Source organism: Canis lupus, chromosome 4 (genome assembly GCF_011100685.1).
Source record: "Canis lupus familiaris isolate Mischka breed German Shepherd chromosome 4, alternate assembly UU_Cfam_GSD_1.0, whole genome shotgun sequence".
NCBI lineage: Eukaryota > Metazoa > Chordata > Mammalia > Carnivora > Canidae > Canis > Canis lupus.
The window spans coordinates 19,972,903-19,991,763 of record NC_049225.1 but is presented as its reverse complement, the minus strand read 5'-3'; the positions used below and the strand labels follow the sequence as shown (position 1 = coordinate 19,991,763).

At 34.6% G+C, this 18,861-nt stretch overlaps 1 protein-coding gene and 1 non-coding gene across 15 annotated transcripts in view; both read left to right on the top strand.

Annotated features, from left to right (window-relative positions):
- Window positions 1–18,861, top strand: part of HERC4 (HECT and RLD domain containing E3 ubiquitin protein ligase 4) — a 132,857-nt gene that overhangs the window by 78,442 nt on the left and 35,554 nt on the right. For 13 of the 14 annotated variants that reach the window (XM_038534083.1, XM_038534088.1, XM_038534087.1 and 10 more), the window contains 2 exons: window positions 651–823; window positions 12,420–12,539. In XM_038534083.1, coding sequence (XP_038390011.1) covers window positions 651–823; window positions 12,420–12,539 — 293 coding nt within the window. The remainder of the gene's footprint in view (window positions 1–650; window positions 824–12,419; window positions 12,540–18,861) is intronic. The other variant, XM_038534091.1, reaches the window with a different exon arrangement.
- Window positions 13,126–13,232, top strand: LOC119871741. The gene has a single exon (XR_005358720.1). It is a non-coding gene; the product is annotated as a U6 spliceosomal RNA (small nuclear RNA).

Sequence of the window (18,861 nt, the reverse complement as noted above, 5' to 3'; positions counted from 1 at the left end):
AGCATAGTGAATATGGGGAAGAATACATTATTTTCTGTATCCATTTTTCAAGAGTACCTTGCATTTTAAAAGTGGTGCTTCACAATATTTCAACTTTATGTTAAATTGGAAAATAAAACTTGGAAAGATCCCTAATATTGGGATTTTAGAGTGTTTAAAAATTAAAATTCTTACTTTCAGAGGACCTTTTTTTTAAGGTGTGGTATGAGTTTTTAAGTTTATTATTTTTAGTAATCTGTACATCTAACATGGGACATGAACTCTCGACCCCACAATCAAAAGTCATGTGCTATTCCTATGGAGCTAACCGAGTGTCCCCATCCCCCAAAGTACTTTTTAATAACTGATTTTAATATTAGGTATAGTAATGAGTTTTTAAATGTAATTTAAGAAGCCAAGAAATACATTCAGTAGACCTTTCCTACTTTATTTTTGCTTCTAAGAGCTTGTAGAACAGTATTCTTTAACTTGAAAGTAGATGGTATCTGTAAATGGTAGAAATGTTACATAAAATACTGTGTTTTTTATGTCTTTGTGAAATTTTGAAAGGGTTAAGACCACTGCTTTTAGAAGAAAAGTCTTGTGTGATTTTGAAAATTGTGATTTAAAAAAAAATTCATTTTATTTGTATATTTACCCTTTAATAACAGAAAACTGGTGGTCAGTACTTGAACCTCCACTATTCCTCAAGATTGTAGAACTTTTTAAGGAAGTTGTGGTACATCTTTTGAAACTCTACAAGATCGGCATTCCCCCTTCTGAAAGAAGAATTTTCAACAGTTTTCTTCATACTGCATTAAAGGTTTTAGAAATATTGCATAAGGTATGTCCAATAGTTCTTTTATTTTCCTCTTTCCTCATTGATGCTAACAGATTGATGATGTTTATTTTATCGTTAATATTATAGGTTTAGGTTAGCGTAAGAGATATAGATTAAAGATATTTGGAAAAGTTACCTAAGTTTTTCTGAAAAAAAAAAAAAAAAAAGTTGGAGCTCTGTTAGGCATTTGTAGGTAACTTGTCTGTAGTTGGGCAGAACAATAGCATACTAATGAATTAGAATTCTACTTAACATTTCCCTTTGAAGAACATAATTTATTAGTTTAAATATAGTTTTGTCATTTATATGTGGTTATCATATGAGAGAGATTTGCATCCTGGTTGTGATGATGAACATTTAAACTCAAGTTCTTTGCTATTGGGTATTAATGGTTTCAATCGAAGTAGAATGTTTCATTTGAAATAAACGACTAACTTGAAATTGGAACCATATATAATTCATTAATTTGCCTATTGTTCTTTCCTGCCCTTCTTCCCAGTGTAACAAATAGTAACCTTTACACTTGTAGCAGTTCAAAGTTATGGGAAGAAGTAGAGTCTCAGCTGTTTCATTAAAGATGGATTTGAGACATCCCTGACAGCTGGTAGGTATATCTCTGTTATGCCATTTGGTATTCTTGAGAAGCTATTTTGGGAGACATGACGTAAGGGAGAAGCATGTTTCTTATCTCTAGAATGACTGAAAAACCCAAACAAACCTAATCTTTAGTTTCCTCTCCTTAATAGCTTCTTTAGCATTTTCAGACCCTTTTTCCCTAGTACTAAGGGAAATGAATAAAAGAGATAGTACTGCTTATTCTTTCAGTGTAGTTCCTGGGTATTTCCTTTTTTCCTTATTTACTTTTTTCTTTGGTATTGAGTATTTTCAAGATTCCTAGTAAAATAGTCATTTCTCTTATTATAATTGATGAGATGATTGCCATTTCTTCCCATGGGAAACAAATCATTCTTAAACTTGCCTTTCCTGGAATAAGACTTTCTTCCAGCATTTTAGGGTTAATTGGATTCTGCAGTAAAATGCTGTTAAGATCCTATGTCTTCATAGGATGAGTCTCTACTTTTCTGTATGCCGTTTGTCTAGGATTCAAGAGATTAACTAGATTTTTTTTCTAACCTCTGGATTCTCTTTTCCTTTTACTTCAGTGAACCATCCTTTGTCAGTTGGACTCTATTGCCAAATAATTATTCACTCTCTCACTTCTTTATCTACTTATCTTTATTACCTCTTTAAAAAATAATTGTTTTCCTTAGCTGTGTCTTTTACCACAAGTTAAAGGGAAGGTGGGAGAAGGAGGGGAAGTTGAACTTTTCTTCATAATTAAAGACAGAACTTGAGCAATTAGCTTAAAGTGCTTTGCCTAGTTCAGAAGCCTCAACTTCTACTGAGCTAGAACCCTATGGGGCTCCATCTCCAGAGACTTTTTTGATGGAGCTGTACTTGAGATACTAGGATCCTTCTTCTTGCTGGCTAAAAGGGATGGGGAAATCATTTTAACAGTGACCAGAATTAGAACCTCCTTTGAACATTAATTCGTGTGAGCACTTTACATATATTCTTCATTTAACTTAGTAAATTCTGAATAGTTTATATTTTGCCCTTTAATCTAAATGTCAAGGTCATAAACTAGTAAGTAGCAGAGTTGAAATCCAAATCTACTTCCAAAGCCCCTGCTGCTTCTAATGTATTTCTCTATCCGCAGGTATAGTAATAGAACATGTTTAGAAGAGGATTTGCTTTTATTTTATGCCCCTATATCTGTAGGCATACTTAAATAATTGTAGATAGCATTTTATTATTAAAAGACCATTTTTTGCTGCTTCCAGTGTGATTTTAAACAAGTCTTTTTTATCATATATGTAAATGGAAAAATGATCTATACAATAAGGATTACTAGCCTTGATAGTTTCCCAGGATTAATGTATTATTCTAATTATACAATATATGTAATCTACATTCATAAGAATTCATGTAATCTACAATCATACATCTAGACTCATTTTATTAACCAACACTACCACTATTTGGATGGGAAACAGCTACTTTCAGTTTGATTTATTGGGTTATGAGGAAATGGGTTTGTTGTTTGAAGTTGTTATATACTCAGAAGCAGAATGATAATGATATTAATGTCTGAAGCATCTCTTACTGGGGGTCTTTAGGGCAATCATTTATCTTTCTCCTGCTCCTTACTTTGGAGAAAACTTTCCTTGGTCCTAATCTGCCATAAATAGGTATTTGTGGACATTAACTATCAGGATGATTCATTTTCATCTTTAGTGAAACCCAAGTTGCTTATCAGAAATTTGTTTTTTCAAAGACACCTTCTGTCTGACAGCTGTGTATATATTCCTTCTCTCTGCTCCATGGTTGAAAATTAGAAGTTTCCTCAAACAGTTGCCTTCTTGACAAGGATTAGGAACCAGATTAGGAGCTAGAGAACTGGACTGTGTGTTTACTAATCATTTTAAGATATATGGATGACTTGTTCCTCCCTTATGTCATGTCCTTTCAAAAGCTTTTAAGTAAAAATCATTCCCAGTGTTCCAAATGGTATTATAAGAAAGATAGCTTTGGTACTTGCTGTCAGGAATGGATATATTACTAGATACATGAGTTTATTGGCAAGTCATTTGGTTATTTAGTAGTTTTTGAGTTTTGACACAGTACATTGTAGAGTCTGATGTACCTAAAGAGAAGACTGATTTGGTCTCCATAGCCTAATTGCTACATATCATGCTACCTTCTAAATCAGTGATTTTCAGTTTTGTTTTGTGGTTTGTTTGTTTTTTTATAGGGAACCCTTAATAAACCAAACAGACCAGGCACACATATATACTAAACATACACCACCTCTGAACTGAGGTTTGTAAACCAGAATACTACTAAACAGTAATGAAAATGTGAAATAAGTATTATGATCAAACATATAGATTTTATTTTGTATATTTTAGGCAATAATAATGTATAGGTTGTTTTGAACTTGTGATTTCTTCTTTTTTATTCATTTCACAAATATTTACTGAGTGCCTGCTATATGCTTATCAGTGTATTAGGGATGCAGCGATGAGGAAAAGATGTGATTTCTGCCCTTGTTGAGGTTATAAATATAAAGCAGTTATATACATACAAGTAAATAAACATTTGATACATAGCTTGGTGAGTGCTAGATTAAGGAAAATTAAGGGTGCTGTGAGAACACGTAAGAGGGCTCATAACTCTGAAGAATAAAGGAAGAAGGCTTCCTCCAGAAAATGTCAGTGTTATCTACCACACAAATGTATTTTTATATTTTTTTTAAATTTATTTTTAAAACTGTTGATTTTCTAAGTATATCATTATATATGTATGCAGGTCTTTTAGATTAGTCTTGTTGTTCAATGTCTAATTTCCCTGTTTTTAAAAGCAGTGTTAACTGATTTTCTCTTTAGTTGTTAAATCACTGTGACTAAGTTAAGTATCAGCCATAATTTTCCCCCAAGTGTAAATTTGACTGAAATTTGTTTATGAACCAAATGGTTTCTAAATTGTTAATTTTTATTCTAACATAGCACTTCTTTTCAAAAACATTTATCTGTAGGATATTACAAACTGCAAACATTGGTTGCTATTTGTGAAGGAAACTACAGTTTACTTTTAAAATCTGAAATATTTAAGATAAAAATATATATCAGAGGTCAGTGAGATGTGGCTCATTTTGTACCAGGCTTACTAAATTTTAGAGTCCAATGTGATTAAAAGTTGGTGTGTATATTTACAAACATAAATATTGGACAGGGAAAAGCTGAAGAGATTTCTATGTAATTATTGTGTATGTTTTATTTTTTAGTAGAAAGAGCTTGACTAAAGATGCTAGGGCAAGGGCCTACAAACTTTACTTGTAAAGGGCCAGGTAGTAATATTTTACACTTTGCAAGCCATATGGTCTCTTGAAATTACTCAACTCTTAAAATAAAAAAAAAAGTTCTAAACTAGACTGTAGACAATATGTAAATGGATATTCATAGCTACTTTCCAGTAAAACTTTACTTATAAAAACAGTCTATGGGCACAATTTGGCCCACAGGCTATAGTTTGCTGACCACTGCTCTTGGATGAAGGTTTTGATCTCCATGTATAAGCTAAGTATCTTTTTGTTTGAAAGCCAGGAATAGGAGTTTTACAAAACCTAGTCAGGCTCCCAAACGTGTATCCTGACCACAGATATAAATTTAATAAAACAATGAAAAAAAAGAGCTCAGGGTGCTTTTGTCACCGAATAGAGGGATTAAAAGTATCAACTTTGAAAAGCATTATTTTCTTTTTAAAGATTTATTTATTTATCTGAGAGAGAGCTCAGGGAGGGGCAGAGGGAGAGAATCACAAGCTGGTTCCCTGCTGGAGCAGAGCCCCACACAAGGCTCCAGCTCATGACCCTGCTGCGATCATGACCTGAGCCTAAATCATGAATTGGCAATTTATGGACTGAGCCACCTAGGCACCCCGAAAATGCCTAAAAATGTATATTTTTTTTAAAGTGCATGCATATTGCAGAGGCCCATGTTAGATTTCTGGCTCTGTTAGCTTTGTGACCTTGGTTAAGACTCTTGAACTCCAAGCCTTAGTATATATTCATCTATATGATGGTAGTAATAGTAGCTATTTTGTAGAGTTGTTTTAAGGATTAAACTAGGTAATGTACATGATGTTACTTAGTAAGTGGTCCATAATGATACCTATTATTATTTTATTAGTGCAACATAACATCTGAATGGATTTTAAGGTAAAAATCTGCATTTTGGTGAAAATGTAAAGTGCCATCAGAGGCACAAACTATGTGTAGATATAGATAGATTGATAGATAGATAATCTGTTTCTCATTTTATTTGTCCATTCATTCATCTCATGGTTCTAGAGTGCTTGTTTGGACACAAGCACTGTCTCATAGATTTATACCTCTACTAAGTGATTTCTTTTGTTCCTAAACCAAGTACTTTCGTTATATTTTATACGATATTTAGCTAGTTTTATTTAGTTTGTTGTGAGCTTAAAAGTTGTTTCTTTTGATATTTTATTTTCTTCTAAATGTGGCATCTTTCTTAGTGGTCTGCATTTGGCCCTCTTTGTTTATTTTGTTTATTGGCCCTTTCTACCTCTGTCTCATCTCCTGCCACAGGTTTGTCTTATTTATTTTTTTTTTTTTTTTAGGTTTGTCTTCTTTAAAGAAAATGTTCTCAGTTAGGTGTTTTAGGCAAACCTTCCTCTTGAGCTTCTTGTCAGTCTTGCCATCATTTTAAAATTAAAAAAGATTTAATACCAAATTTCTCATACTTCCAGCTCTTCTCTCCTACCAAAACTGTCACCTTTTCCTGACTTCTATATATTTGTGTTGCCAGCATTTGTTTTTCAATTAGTCATGCTTGAATTTTGAACTTGGCTTTGACTCTTTTGTTATCAATTAGCTACCACAGCCTCTGCATTCTTTTTTATTATCTAGAAATCTTGAGTCTTTAATATTTTATTTATTTCCCTACCACTAGCCTTTGTACTTATTTTTGACTATTCTTCACACTGTCAATAGAAAATTTTAATAAAATATCATTCTATCATTTATTGACTCTAAAACCTAATTTCTCTATGGAATTTTTCTTTTAGCTCATGCTATTCTCTGCCTAGAATTTTCTTCCTCAAACTTTCTTTGAAATCCTTTTCATTCACTTTACTATTCAATTTTTATTTTGACTAACTTTATATATAAAGAAACATTGAAAGACAAACGAAACACATACACATACATGCCCTCCATTCTAGATTCAGAAATTAACTTGCTGTCACATTTGCTTTTACATATGTGTATGTATATACTTTTTTCTTGTCGTTTGAAAGTAAATCCTGATATCACCTTAGCATTTCTCTTCTTGGGTATTTTCCTGCATAACAGCAATACTGTTACTTTTCTTAAGGAAATTTAACTGTAATTCTGTAATATCATCTATCTGGCTATCCAGGCATATTCAGATTTCTTCTTTTGTACCAAATTTTTTTTTGTTGCTGCTTTTTAAAAAACTGTGGAGTCCAGTCAAATTTTGTATCTTTTGCATTTGTTGAGTCTTTTACTGTCTGTGAACTAAGTAGCTCTCTTTATATATTTGGATCTCTATTTTCTATCAGCAGTGTTTTGTAGTTCTGAGATCTGAAACATCTTTTGTTAAATTTATTCCTAAATATTTTGTTTTTGTTGCCGTTGTAATGAAATACATTTTGTTTAAATATTTTTAATTCTTTTAAAATTTTTATTTATTTATGATAGTTACAGAAAGAGAGAGAGGCAGAGAGACACAGGCAGAGGGAGAAGCAGGCTCCATGCACCGGGAGCCCGATGTGGGACTCGATCCCGGGTCTCCAGGATCGCGCCCTGGGCTAAAGGCAGGCGCCAAACCGCTGCGCCACCCAGGGATCCCCTTGAAATACATTTTTAAAAAATTTTTCCAGTTTATTGCTGGTAGGGAGAAATTCATTTGTGTTTTGTGTATTGACCTTATACCCCGTGACCCTGGTAAATTAAATTAGTTTCAGTAATTCTCTTACAGATTCATTTGAATTTTTTATGTACACAGCATGTTATTTTCTTCCTTCATTGACTAAGACTTCTAGTATAATGTTGGTTACAGTGGATATCTTGCCTAGTTCCTAATCTTAGAAAGCATTCAGTATTTTGTTACTAAGTATGATGGTAGCTGTAGAGTATTTGTGGGTTTTTTTTAGGTGGGCTTTATCAATTTGAAGAAGTGTCCCTTTCTATTCCTATTCTGCTTGGAGTGTTTATTGTGAAGAGTTGCTGAATATTGTTATATGCATTTCTGTGCATCTGTTGAGATGAACAAGGCTTTTTTTTTTTCTTCTCTGCATTTTTTTCCTCAAATGTAGTAAAATCCATTGATATTTGAATATTATACCCATCTTGCATTCCTGGGATAAGTTCCACTTAGGCATTATATGTTATACTTTATACATACTGTTGGGTTTAATTTGCTAATACTTTACTGAAGATTTTATATCTATATTCATGAGGGATATTGATCTGATAATTTTTGTTTCTCATATTGTCATCAACTTTTTTATTATCAAGGTTACTCTAGCTTCATAAAATGAATTAAGAAATAATCCCTCTTTCTCTCTTTTCTGAGTTTAAGATTGGTATTATTTCTTCCTTAAATATTTTATAGAATTCACCAGTGAAACCATCTTAGACTGGAGTTTTCTTTTGGGAAATTTAAAAATGTCATATTAAATTTTAAAATAAATTGGGTAGGGGTGTGGGAATGGGTAACTGGGTGATGAACATTAGGAGGGTATGTGATGTAATGAGCATTGGGTATTATATAAGACTGATGAATCATGACCTCTACCTCTGAAACCAATAATAAATTATATTTTAATTAATTGAATTTAAATAAAAATAAACAGTGTAATTCATGTTTTCTGTTTCTTCTTGAGTCAGTTTTGGTAAGCCAATATGGTGATGTTTATGTATGCCTGTGTGGTGATGTCCCCTTTTTCATTCCTGATAGTGGTGATTTCTCTCTTCTCCCCTTTTCTCAGAGTCTTATCAACTTTATTGATAGTTCCATAAAGCAGTTACTTTCATTGATTTTTTTCCCTAGTGTTTTTATTTTCTCTTTCATCAATTTCTGCTCTTTCTATCCTTTTTTCTCTACTTGATTTTTCTTTAATTTGCTCGTTTTTTTACATCCTTGAAAGAGAGGCTTAGATCACAGGTTTTATTCCTTTTTTTCTAACAGGATTGTTTAATGCTAAGTTTTCTTTTATGCGCTGTTTGACCAGCACCCCACATTTTCATATGCTGTATTTCTATTTTCATTAAGTTCAGAATATTTTTGTAAAACCTCTGTTGCCTTGCTCCATCATCTGAGTTATCTTTGAGTCTGGCTCTGTTGATTTCTGTGACTTGTGTGTGTGGTTTTTGTTTGATTGTTTTGTTTTGCTTATTTGCTTTTTTTGTATGTCTCATAATATTTGGTTGTCTGTAAAATAGTAAAGGCGGGGGTAAATAGATTTAAAGCCTATAAATGGGTTCGCCTCTTCTGTGCAGCTGTCAGTGTAGGGACTTAAGTCAGTCTAGTCAAGAGTTAAACTGGGATTAAATTTTTATTTTGCTGTAGTTACCTTCATTGTACCAGAGGCTTCAGATTCCTCTAATGCTGCCTGATGCTTAGAACAGAGGTGAAAAAAAAAAAAAAGAACAGAGGTGAAATATCAGTTTTTTTCTCAGTGTTTGTATTCTGCTCTGTATGCCTGATAGAGGGATTTCTCTTCTCACCCTTGCCCTGCCTCAGTGGTAAACTGGTCCTGCTGGTTACTCAGTGTTTTTTAGGTTAACAGAGGAGTGAACACAGAAAATGTTCTTTATTGTTATTATATAGCATTGATCATAGGTGATTATGTATGCCTGGACCTCAGGGTGGGACTTTCTCAGAGTTTCTGATCCCTCCCTCAGCAGGTCCTCTAGTCCTCATACTGTTAGAAGATTCTGGGCTTGGGACTCTTCTTGCCCCCATTCCTCCTATTGAGGTGAAGGTTTTTTTTTACCTTCTCCAAAAACAGGGCATGGAATTTCCTTCACTTTCCTCAGTGATTTAAGACTTTTTCTCTATAAATATATGAAAGAAGAATTTGGACAGGGTGACAGGCCTTCTTTCCTTTCACAGTGGCAGCCAGTTCCTTGCACCACTGGAAGAGACTCATGATCTTTTGCCCTGTTCCTAGTCATCCTCATGACTACCCAGTGGAGGTGTGTGCAAAAAAACTCTGTGAGTGAGTGGAAACTATCTGGGGCACCAAGCGGTTTTATGCTGTCAAGCTATCCCATACTCAGCTTTTTTTTTTTTTTTTCCTAACTTTATTTATGATAGGCATACAGAGAGAAAGAGAGAGGCAGAGACATAGGCAGAGGGAGAAGCAGGCTCCATGCACCAGGAGCCTGACGTGGGATTCCATCCCGGGTCTCCAGGATCGCGCCCTGGGCCAAAGGCAGGCACCAAACCGCTGCACCCAGGGATCCCCCATACTCAGCTTTAAGCAGTTTCTTACAGTTTTAAGTGATTTCTTCTTCCCTGCTTGCTTGACAGTGGTATCTTCTTGCTTTGCCACAGGTGACCCATTTCTGGCATTCTGTTTCTCTTTGGAACTATCTGCCAATCCTTGTCATTCAGGCTACTTGATTGATTATCTTATGGCTTTAGCTCTCTGATAGATTCAAGAGAAGTTTTGGGTAATTTAGAGGTGTTTTGTTTAGATTCCAGTGTGCTAGGATTTTCCAGATATCTTTTAGTTACTGACTTAGTTTAATTCCCTTGTAGTCCAAGAACATACTTCTTATACCTTGGATTCTTTTAAATGTATTTATAAAGACTTGTTTTATGGTCCAGGATCTTTTACTTTAGTATTTTAGTATATGTTCTATGTACAGTTACTGGGTGGGATATTCTATTATGGTGAGTTCAGGTTGGTTGAAATTGTTACTCAGATCTGTGGTGCTTGGTAGTTTTGTCTATTTTATTCTATCAGTTATCAAGAGAGGATGTTAAAATTTACCAACAAATTTTGTTAATTCTTCCTTCATGTATTTTGAAGCACTGTTACTTGGAATTGTTATGACTTCTTGATAAATTAATCCTTTTATCATTATGCCTCCCAAATGTGCATTTTTTTCCTTTAGAAATGCTTGTCTTGATGTCTAAGTGTAGCCTCCCAGGTTCTGCTTTCACTGGATTGTGTATCTCTTCACCTCCCCACCCCCCAGTCTCACCTTGTGCACTCATAATTTAAGAGTTAGCCAAAGCAGGGTGCCTGGGTGTCTCAGTCTGTTAAGTGGCTACCTTCTGCTCAGGTCATGATCCTGGATCCTGGGGCCCTGGGATCAAGCCCCATGTTGGGGCTTTCTGCTCAGCTGGGAGCTTTCCTCTTCAGCTCTGCCCCTCCCCCTGCTGATGTTCACTTGCGGTCTCTCTCTCTCTCTCTCTCTCTCTCTGTCTAATAATAATGTTTTATTATTAAATAAATAAAAAATTTATTTATCTGAGAAAGACAGAGAAATTTTTAAAAATGCATTTTAGGGCAGCTTGGGTGGGTGGCTCAGCGGTTTAGTGCTGCCTTCAGCCCAGGGCGTGATCCTGGAGACCCGGGATCGAGTCCCACGTCGGGCTCCCTGCATGGAGCCTGCTTCTCCCTCTGCCTATTTCTCTGCCTATGTCTCTGCCTCTCTCTCGCTCTCTGTCTCTCGTGAATAAATAAATAAAACCTTTAAAAAATAAAAAATAAATAAAAATGCATTTTAAAAAAAGAATTAACCAAAGATGGGGGTGTGGGGAATTTACATCCTGGTTTTATGGCTTCACCCTTTGGATTCCTTTTTGGGATTTTTCTTCCTCATTGTCTGCCACATTGGCTGCCTTACTTTGTGACATTTCACTCTTCTGTCTGGTAAAACGGCTGCTTTGTACTTGAGCTCTTACCCCCACCCCTGATGCTGATTTGGAAGCAATCCCTTGGGCAAAAATGTGTATCACACATGTTTCTTTGAAAGATTGTGTCCTTCCCTGTTTTTGCTTACTTTTGGTTGAACTCCAGTGTTTTCAAATTGTTGAGTTTTTATATAATGTCCAGAGTTTATAATTGTTATTATCAGGAGGTTAGTGTGACATATAGTTTGCTACTATATCCAATACTGGAATATTTCTATTTATCTTTTAATTTATAACAACCCCCACTTTTTTATCCCATTGCCTTAACTGTTTGGAAACTCCTGGCCAGTCTTCTTATGAAAACCCTACAATCAGAATATTTGATTGTTTCCTTCTGGTGATGTTTAATTTGTTCCTTTATCCCTAGTATTACCTATGAACTAGAATTAAGATCAAGAGACTTGATTAGATTCAGGTTAAATATTTTTCTGTGTCATGGATGATGCCTGTACTTCCTCTTGGATTATATCAGCAAGAACATTATATTTGGTTGTCTCAGCATTGGTGGTGATTGGTTTGATCACTCAGTTAAGGTAATGCTCTCCACTGCAAAGATTTGTTTTTCCCTTTGCAGTTAGTAAATTATTTCTAAGGGTAGTGATTTGGTTTCTCTCCATTTTTTGTGTCCTACCCAAATGTCACCTCTCAGTTTTATTCATAGATCAGTACAGAATAACACTTAACAAGCATTAGCTATTATTATTTAATTCCTATTCCCCAAGCAAAAGTTCTTAGAGATTCTAGTCTATATATAGTATATATTCTTTAATGGTACAAATCTCATGTGATGGTTACAGAAATATTTTTCTTTTTTTAATAGATTTTTAGGTACTGAATACAGATGTTCCATCCTAGACATCTTTATGTCTCACATAGCACTTAACTAGCATTTTGTATATATTAGGTACTCAGTAAATTTTTTTATAGATAGAGAAAATTGGCTAAGAAATCTCAAAACTAAAAAAAAAAAAAAGAAATCTCAAGACTTTTTCTATTTAAATATTTTTTATTCTTTGTATTAGGTACTAGTTAAACTTAATTATACTTTTTTTTTATAGGTAAATGAGAAAACGGGACAGATTATACAGTATGATAAATTTTATATACATGAAGTACAAGAATTGATAGACATAAGGAATGATTATATCAACTGGGTCCAACAGCAGGCCTATGGAATGGTATGTTTCCTGTTGCATTTTATACTTTCATTTTTATGTATCATTTATTCTCACAGAAAAGAAAGAGTTGCTTGTTTTTGAGACGCCAGTGTTTTTTCAGAGCTTTTATTCAAACTTATTTTTGAAATAAAAACACATTGGGAAGGAATAACTATTTATTATGCAGTATTTATAAGTAAACATTCCACTCTTATTACCAAAGCCAAAGCAAACTAAAAAAAAACAAAGGTGACATGGATTTTTAACTTTCACGTATTTTCCTTGAGGTTGCCTCTTAATTCTCTCATATTGAGAATACTGGAATCCCTGATAGTGAAACTCTAAGAATGTATTACTATTGTGAGATTAATATCTCAGAATTATCCAAAGACAGTCATTTTGATTTAATTTCCCCCCCCCGTGTTTAATTTTATTTCAGAGTTTTGACATATATCACCATGTGTACATACTTCTTCCCATGTGGTTAAGTCTCTAGTAACTAGACACTTCATGTCCCATTAAAATAATAGTCTTTATAAAGCTTCATTTAGACACAAAATTTTAATATAGAACTGGGTAAGTGGTTAAGATCTAAAACAGATTTGCTCTGCTCACTTCAGCAGCACATATACTAAAATTGGAACGATACAGAAAAGATTAGCATAGCCCCTGTGCAAGGATGACACGCAAATTCATGAAGCATTCCATATTTTTTAAGGGAAAGGAGGGAAACTGAGTGGGGAAAAATTAGAGAGGAAGACAAACCATGAGAGACAGACTCCTAACTCTGGGAAACAAAGGGTTACAGAAAGGGAGGATTGTGGGGGGATGGGGTAACTGGGTGATGAGCACTAAGGAGGGCACTTGATTGGATGAGCACTGGGTGTTATATGTTGGCAAATTGAATTTAAATAAAATACTAAAAAAACAGATTTGCTAACCATTGAAGTATACTTGAAACCAACTTTTTTTCCCCGTGAAGTAGATAATTTAAGCAATATGTGTGTAGCAATTGTAAAAGGCAAGTAGTCTTTCACTGCTTGCTAGACACCAGCTGCAAGCTCCTTGTGGATAAGCACTCTGTAAGTTTATTCACCAGCACTTCTGGATTTAATAGTGTCTGGAATATGTGTAGTATGCATCAAAAACATAAAGTAGTTTTTGAATGGCAGTGTAATTAGTGCATGCTAATTTTAGAGTACTCTCATCTGTAGGAATCAGGTCACTTCTAGAACATCTTTTGCTTTCCTAGGTATATGCATCTTGATAGGGAGAGACTTGTTGATTTTTTTCCCCAAGAATCATTGGGAGTCTGGGTCAAGTTTGTAGCCTTTCTACAGATTTAGGTCTACTCATTTGCTCATTGAACAAATACTGAGTATATTGAGAACCTCCAGTGACTGGCATCAATTTAGGTATTGGAAATAACAGTGATTAACCAGACAGAGAAGGGCCGTGTACTATGCAGTTTATAATCTGGTTGGCAAAATAGACAGTAATCCAGTAAAGCAAAAAATATTAGCTAATGACATGCACTCTATAGAGAATTAAAATAAAGACTGGTTTGTTTTTTGCAATTGGATAATCGGAAAAGTCCTGCCTGATGAAGTATGGGTTATTGTCTAAGTGACTAGAAGCAGCAACATAAGATCAAAGCAAAGAGGATTTCAAGAAAAATGAATATCTAGTAAAAGACCTTAGGTGAGAACAAGCTTGACATTTTTGAAGGAGGAGAGGAAGAGGCCAGTATGGTTAAAAGATGGGAGTGGGGAGAGTTCTGGGAAAGGATAAGAGAAATGGACAGGCACCAAATCATGGAGGGTTTGGTAAATTTAAGATTAAGAACTTGGATTTAAAAAAAAAAAAAAGAACTTGGATTTTACCTAAGGTGTTAAGATAAGCCATCAGAGGGTTGGAATCTTTTTTTTAAATAAATATTAACTATTATTAATATTATCCTCACATGATAAGTTGCTCTTCAAATAATGCTTTTTTTTTTTTTTAAGATTTCATTTATTTATTCATGAGAGACACACAGAGAGAGAGGCAGAGACACAGGCAGAGGGAGAAGCAGGCTGCATGCAGGGAGCCCGATGTGAGACTCAATCCCGGGCCTCCAGGATCACGCCCTGGGCCAAAGGCAGACGCTTAACCACTGAGCCACTGAGGCGTCCCCGAGGGTTGGAATCTTAACTGCATAGAAGCCCAGACACAACAATTTAGGTTATCCTAGATCTTTGAGCAGTATTTTTGAAGCTGAAGTGATGTGGCCCATTTTAAAGTAAAACAATTTCTTTTTTTTTTATATATAAATTTATTGGTTTGAGGGAAAATCTTTTTTTTTTTTTTAAGATTTTATTTATTCATGAGAGACAGAGAGTGGGGGGAGGCAGAGACACAGGCAGAGGGAGAAACAGGCTCCATGCAGGGAGCCCGATGTGGGATGCGATCCCAGGTCTCCAGGATCAGGCCCTGGGCTGAAGGTGGTGCTAAACCCCTGAGCCACCTGGGCTGCCCCTATAGTAAAACAATTTCTAAGAAGTCCAGCATTCACTTACGTTATTTATGATTGTCTTTATTTTTATTTTATTTATTTATTTATGAGAGAGAGAAAGGCAGAGATGTAGGCAAGGGAAGAGCAGGCTCCATGCACGGAGTCCGATGTGGGACTCAATTCCAGGACTGCAGGATCATGCCCTGAGCCAAAGGCATACACTCAACCACTGAGCCACCCAGGCGTCCCTGACTGTCTTATTTTAATATATACAAACACTAAACTAGTTCTAAACTCCTGGTGCCTAGATTTTATTTACGTTTTTTTAAGGTTTTATTTATTCATGAGAGAGACAGAGAGAAGGCAGAGACATAGGCAGAGGGAGAAGCAGGCTCCTCACAGGGAGCCCAATGTGGGACTTAGTTCCGGAACTCTGGGATCATGCCCTGAGCCGAAGGCAGTTGCTCAACCGCTGAGCCACCCAGGCATCCCTCCTGAGGCTTAGATTTTAAAAGAACTCTAAAACCATAACAAATTTATAAATTATAAATAACACTACAAATTTAAAACTCAAATTAATATTTAGTATGGAGGATAATTGCATTTTGATGATCAGAAATCTCACTTCACAACTTAAATATGATGAGAAAGTAGTGTAACATAAGAGTACCTGGATTCAGATCGCCCCTTAGCATTTACTCTATATCCTTGGAGAAATTACTCATTCTTTTTCTGTAAGTTAGGGATAATAGTACCTACCTTATAGAGCTCCTGAGAAGGTTAATTGGATATGATCTATATAAAGTACTTAGGAAAGTTCTTGACACAGTTAATTCTTGGTAAAATGATGGTTATTGCTGGCTGTCTATACACAGGCTGTCAGTTTGGCAGTAGCCTCTATACTGCAGTGTCTAGTAACAGTTATCTTGCTGCCTTTCTCTATTTGAACTACAATGAAACATTTGCTTTTAGAATGAGATGTCATATTCATTTGGCCTTCACTCATCAAGTATATCATTTATGCATGAAGTCCTAAACATAGAGATCCTTCCTGTTTGGTGCTGGTTTGGCTATGTTTACAACTATTACAACCCTTGAAGTTTCATGGTAATACTGGGATTATAAATGGATTATTCTAAATTTATATTTTTTAGTCAGTTTTTTAAAACTCTGGTATGAAAACACTAAAATTAAAAATTCAGAGCACTCATAGGCCACCCTAAAATATATATCCCTTGGATCTGCAAGGCTTGTTTGAGAAACTATCTTAAGAAAGAGTCCTATCTTCTTGTATCACTAAGAATTAGATACTACCCTTTGCCATTTGAATTTATATCTAATATGTAGGTCATAAACTATTTGTGTTCTTAAGTTGGACAAGTGCAAATCTAATAGGATGTTTTAGTTTGTGGTTATCGTTGTACTTTGTGGAAAAGCTGTGGTTTGAATGTGTACTTTTAAGTTTGTTGGGCCTGTATCCAAGCTCTTCTTGGTATATAGCTGTGGTCATTTCAAATTGAATTTCCTTAGGAGGTATTTCAGTGCTAGAGTTTTCTGTTAAGAGGGAGGCGGTATAGGACTACTTTCCTATTCTGGGCTTTTCCTCACTGCTTCTCATTCTCTTCAGATTGTATGTTTGCTCTGCTTGATAATTGCTCTCTATTACTCTGTTCTTTCAGCCATAAGCTTTTCCTTTTTCTTCATTTGTAGACACATACTTGTATCACATATTGTATCACATATTGTATCACATATTGAATAGGTGGCTGTAGCAGTGAAAGCTTGTTCCTTTATTTAATTTGCATAGTGGGTTTAATATCACATCTTAGAAATCAGAATGTAGAACCTATGATTTGGGTTCTTCTAATCTACATTTGGGAATGGAGAGCTGGCATTTACTTTAAAGATCTTTGTGCAACTCTTAAAGTTCATTAATTTATATTGTGACTTTGGATTTCACAAAGCTTTCTTTCTTTGAGAGAGTTTAAGGTACTTTCACATTTACACATAACTCTAAAGAATTTTTTCCTGGGACTTTTTTTTTTTAAGATTTTATTTATTTATTCATAGAGACACAGAGAGAGAGAGAGAGAGAAAGAGAGGCAGAGACACAGGCAGAGGGAGAAGCAGGCTCCATGCAGAGGGCCTGATGTGGGACTCGATCCAGGGTCTCCAGGATCAGGCCCTGGGCTGCAGGCGGCGCTAAACCACTGCTAAGTCCACTCCTGGGACTTTTTAATAGAATTCATATTTATAGTATTTATAGTATTAATCCTGATGCTATGCTGAACTATTACATTAACAGCTCTAAGTAAGATTTTAAAGAATCTATCCTGAAGATACTCACATGCTATTTTGTGATGATATGGATGTGTTTGTATGTGTATTTGTATATACATATATGTGTGTGTATATACATATGTATATGTATATACACTTGTATACTATGTATACTACTATTGAATAAGAGTTACAATCATGAATTCCATTGCTTCAGTGTAGAAGCATAAAATAGTCTTTGATAAAACATAATTACTATGAGTTATAAGGCATATATATCTGTAAGTTTTATTTATTTATGGATATACACATGTGTATAGTGTATATGTGTATATATATACATATATATATAACTTGTTCTAAATATTGCAAGGAAGTTTTTTTGCTTTTACTTTATTTGTCTTCATGCTATATATAATCTTTGAAGATATTTTTTCTCCCATTTCCTTTTTCCCCCAAAGATTTTAAGAATCCAACAGATAAACACTTTCCTGATCCCTAAACACTAAAAACTAATTCTGTGAAGTTCTTTGCTTTCCTTCTAATATTTGTACTGCTTTTGTACTGCTGAGACTTCTAACTTTTCACTTCATCCCCTTTCATTTCTGTCCTTTTAACCTAACTCTTTTTACATGTTTTTATGAAGTTTTTTTCTTGATCCTCCTACTCCTGCTGGTTACTATATAAGCTTCTCTGTTTTTTGTTTTTTCAAGGCTGTGATCTTGGTGTATGCAACTTTTTTCATTTGAATTCCTTTTCGCTTTTTATCTATATTTCTCCTTTTATGGCTAATCTCTTGACAAAATAAAATGGCACATGGGTTCTCTTTCTCCTCTGATACTTGATTTTTCTCCACTTTCTAGGTACTATTCTCAGTTGTGTATTTCCTTACCTTTTTTTAACTTTGCTTTTAAGTTGAAAATACTTTAGTGGTTGCTACTGATCTGTGCGCTCTTTTCTTCTCTTTCTTATACTTCTACTTTCTGTACATATGTATCAATATTTAGTAAAAATTGACTTAGAATGAAGTATAGAAAGGTATATGCTGGGTCTGCTTGTTTAAAGTACTGTATGATTCATGTTACACATTTTTTAAACTACATATTTATTTCAAGAAATGTTTACCTGTGTAAGGCATGTCAGTTACAAGTAGATCCTAATGAAGATTCATGGTAAATTGATGAGATTTTTATAGTCTCTGGTGCTGTAGTACATATTTTTTTAAGTCATAAATCATATATTTTGATATTAGTTGTGCTGTATATATAAATCATCAGTGTATTTGTTCTCTGGAGTTAAGTTGTACTTTAACTGTGGACAGTGCTGAGCTAGCAACATGACCTGTTCACTAGTAAAGTAGAAAGATAGACTGATAAAAGTGTTGGGGAGACCAGTTTAGAAAAGATACATCAGTACTTCTGGGTTTGAATTTTGTTCTCATTTAATAAAAACCAAAAAAGTACATTTGTGCTCGCCTGCAACTATAATATTTCCAAGTAAAGTTCATCTTTTTTAAAGCTCCCTTATGTTTTTTTTAATGGCATTAATATTTGCTGACTGAACTTTTGG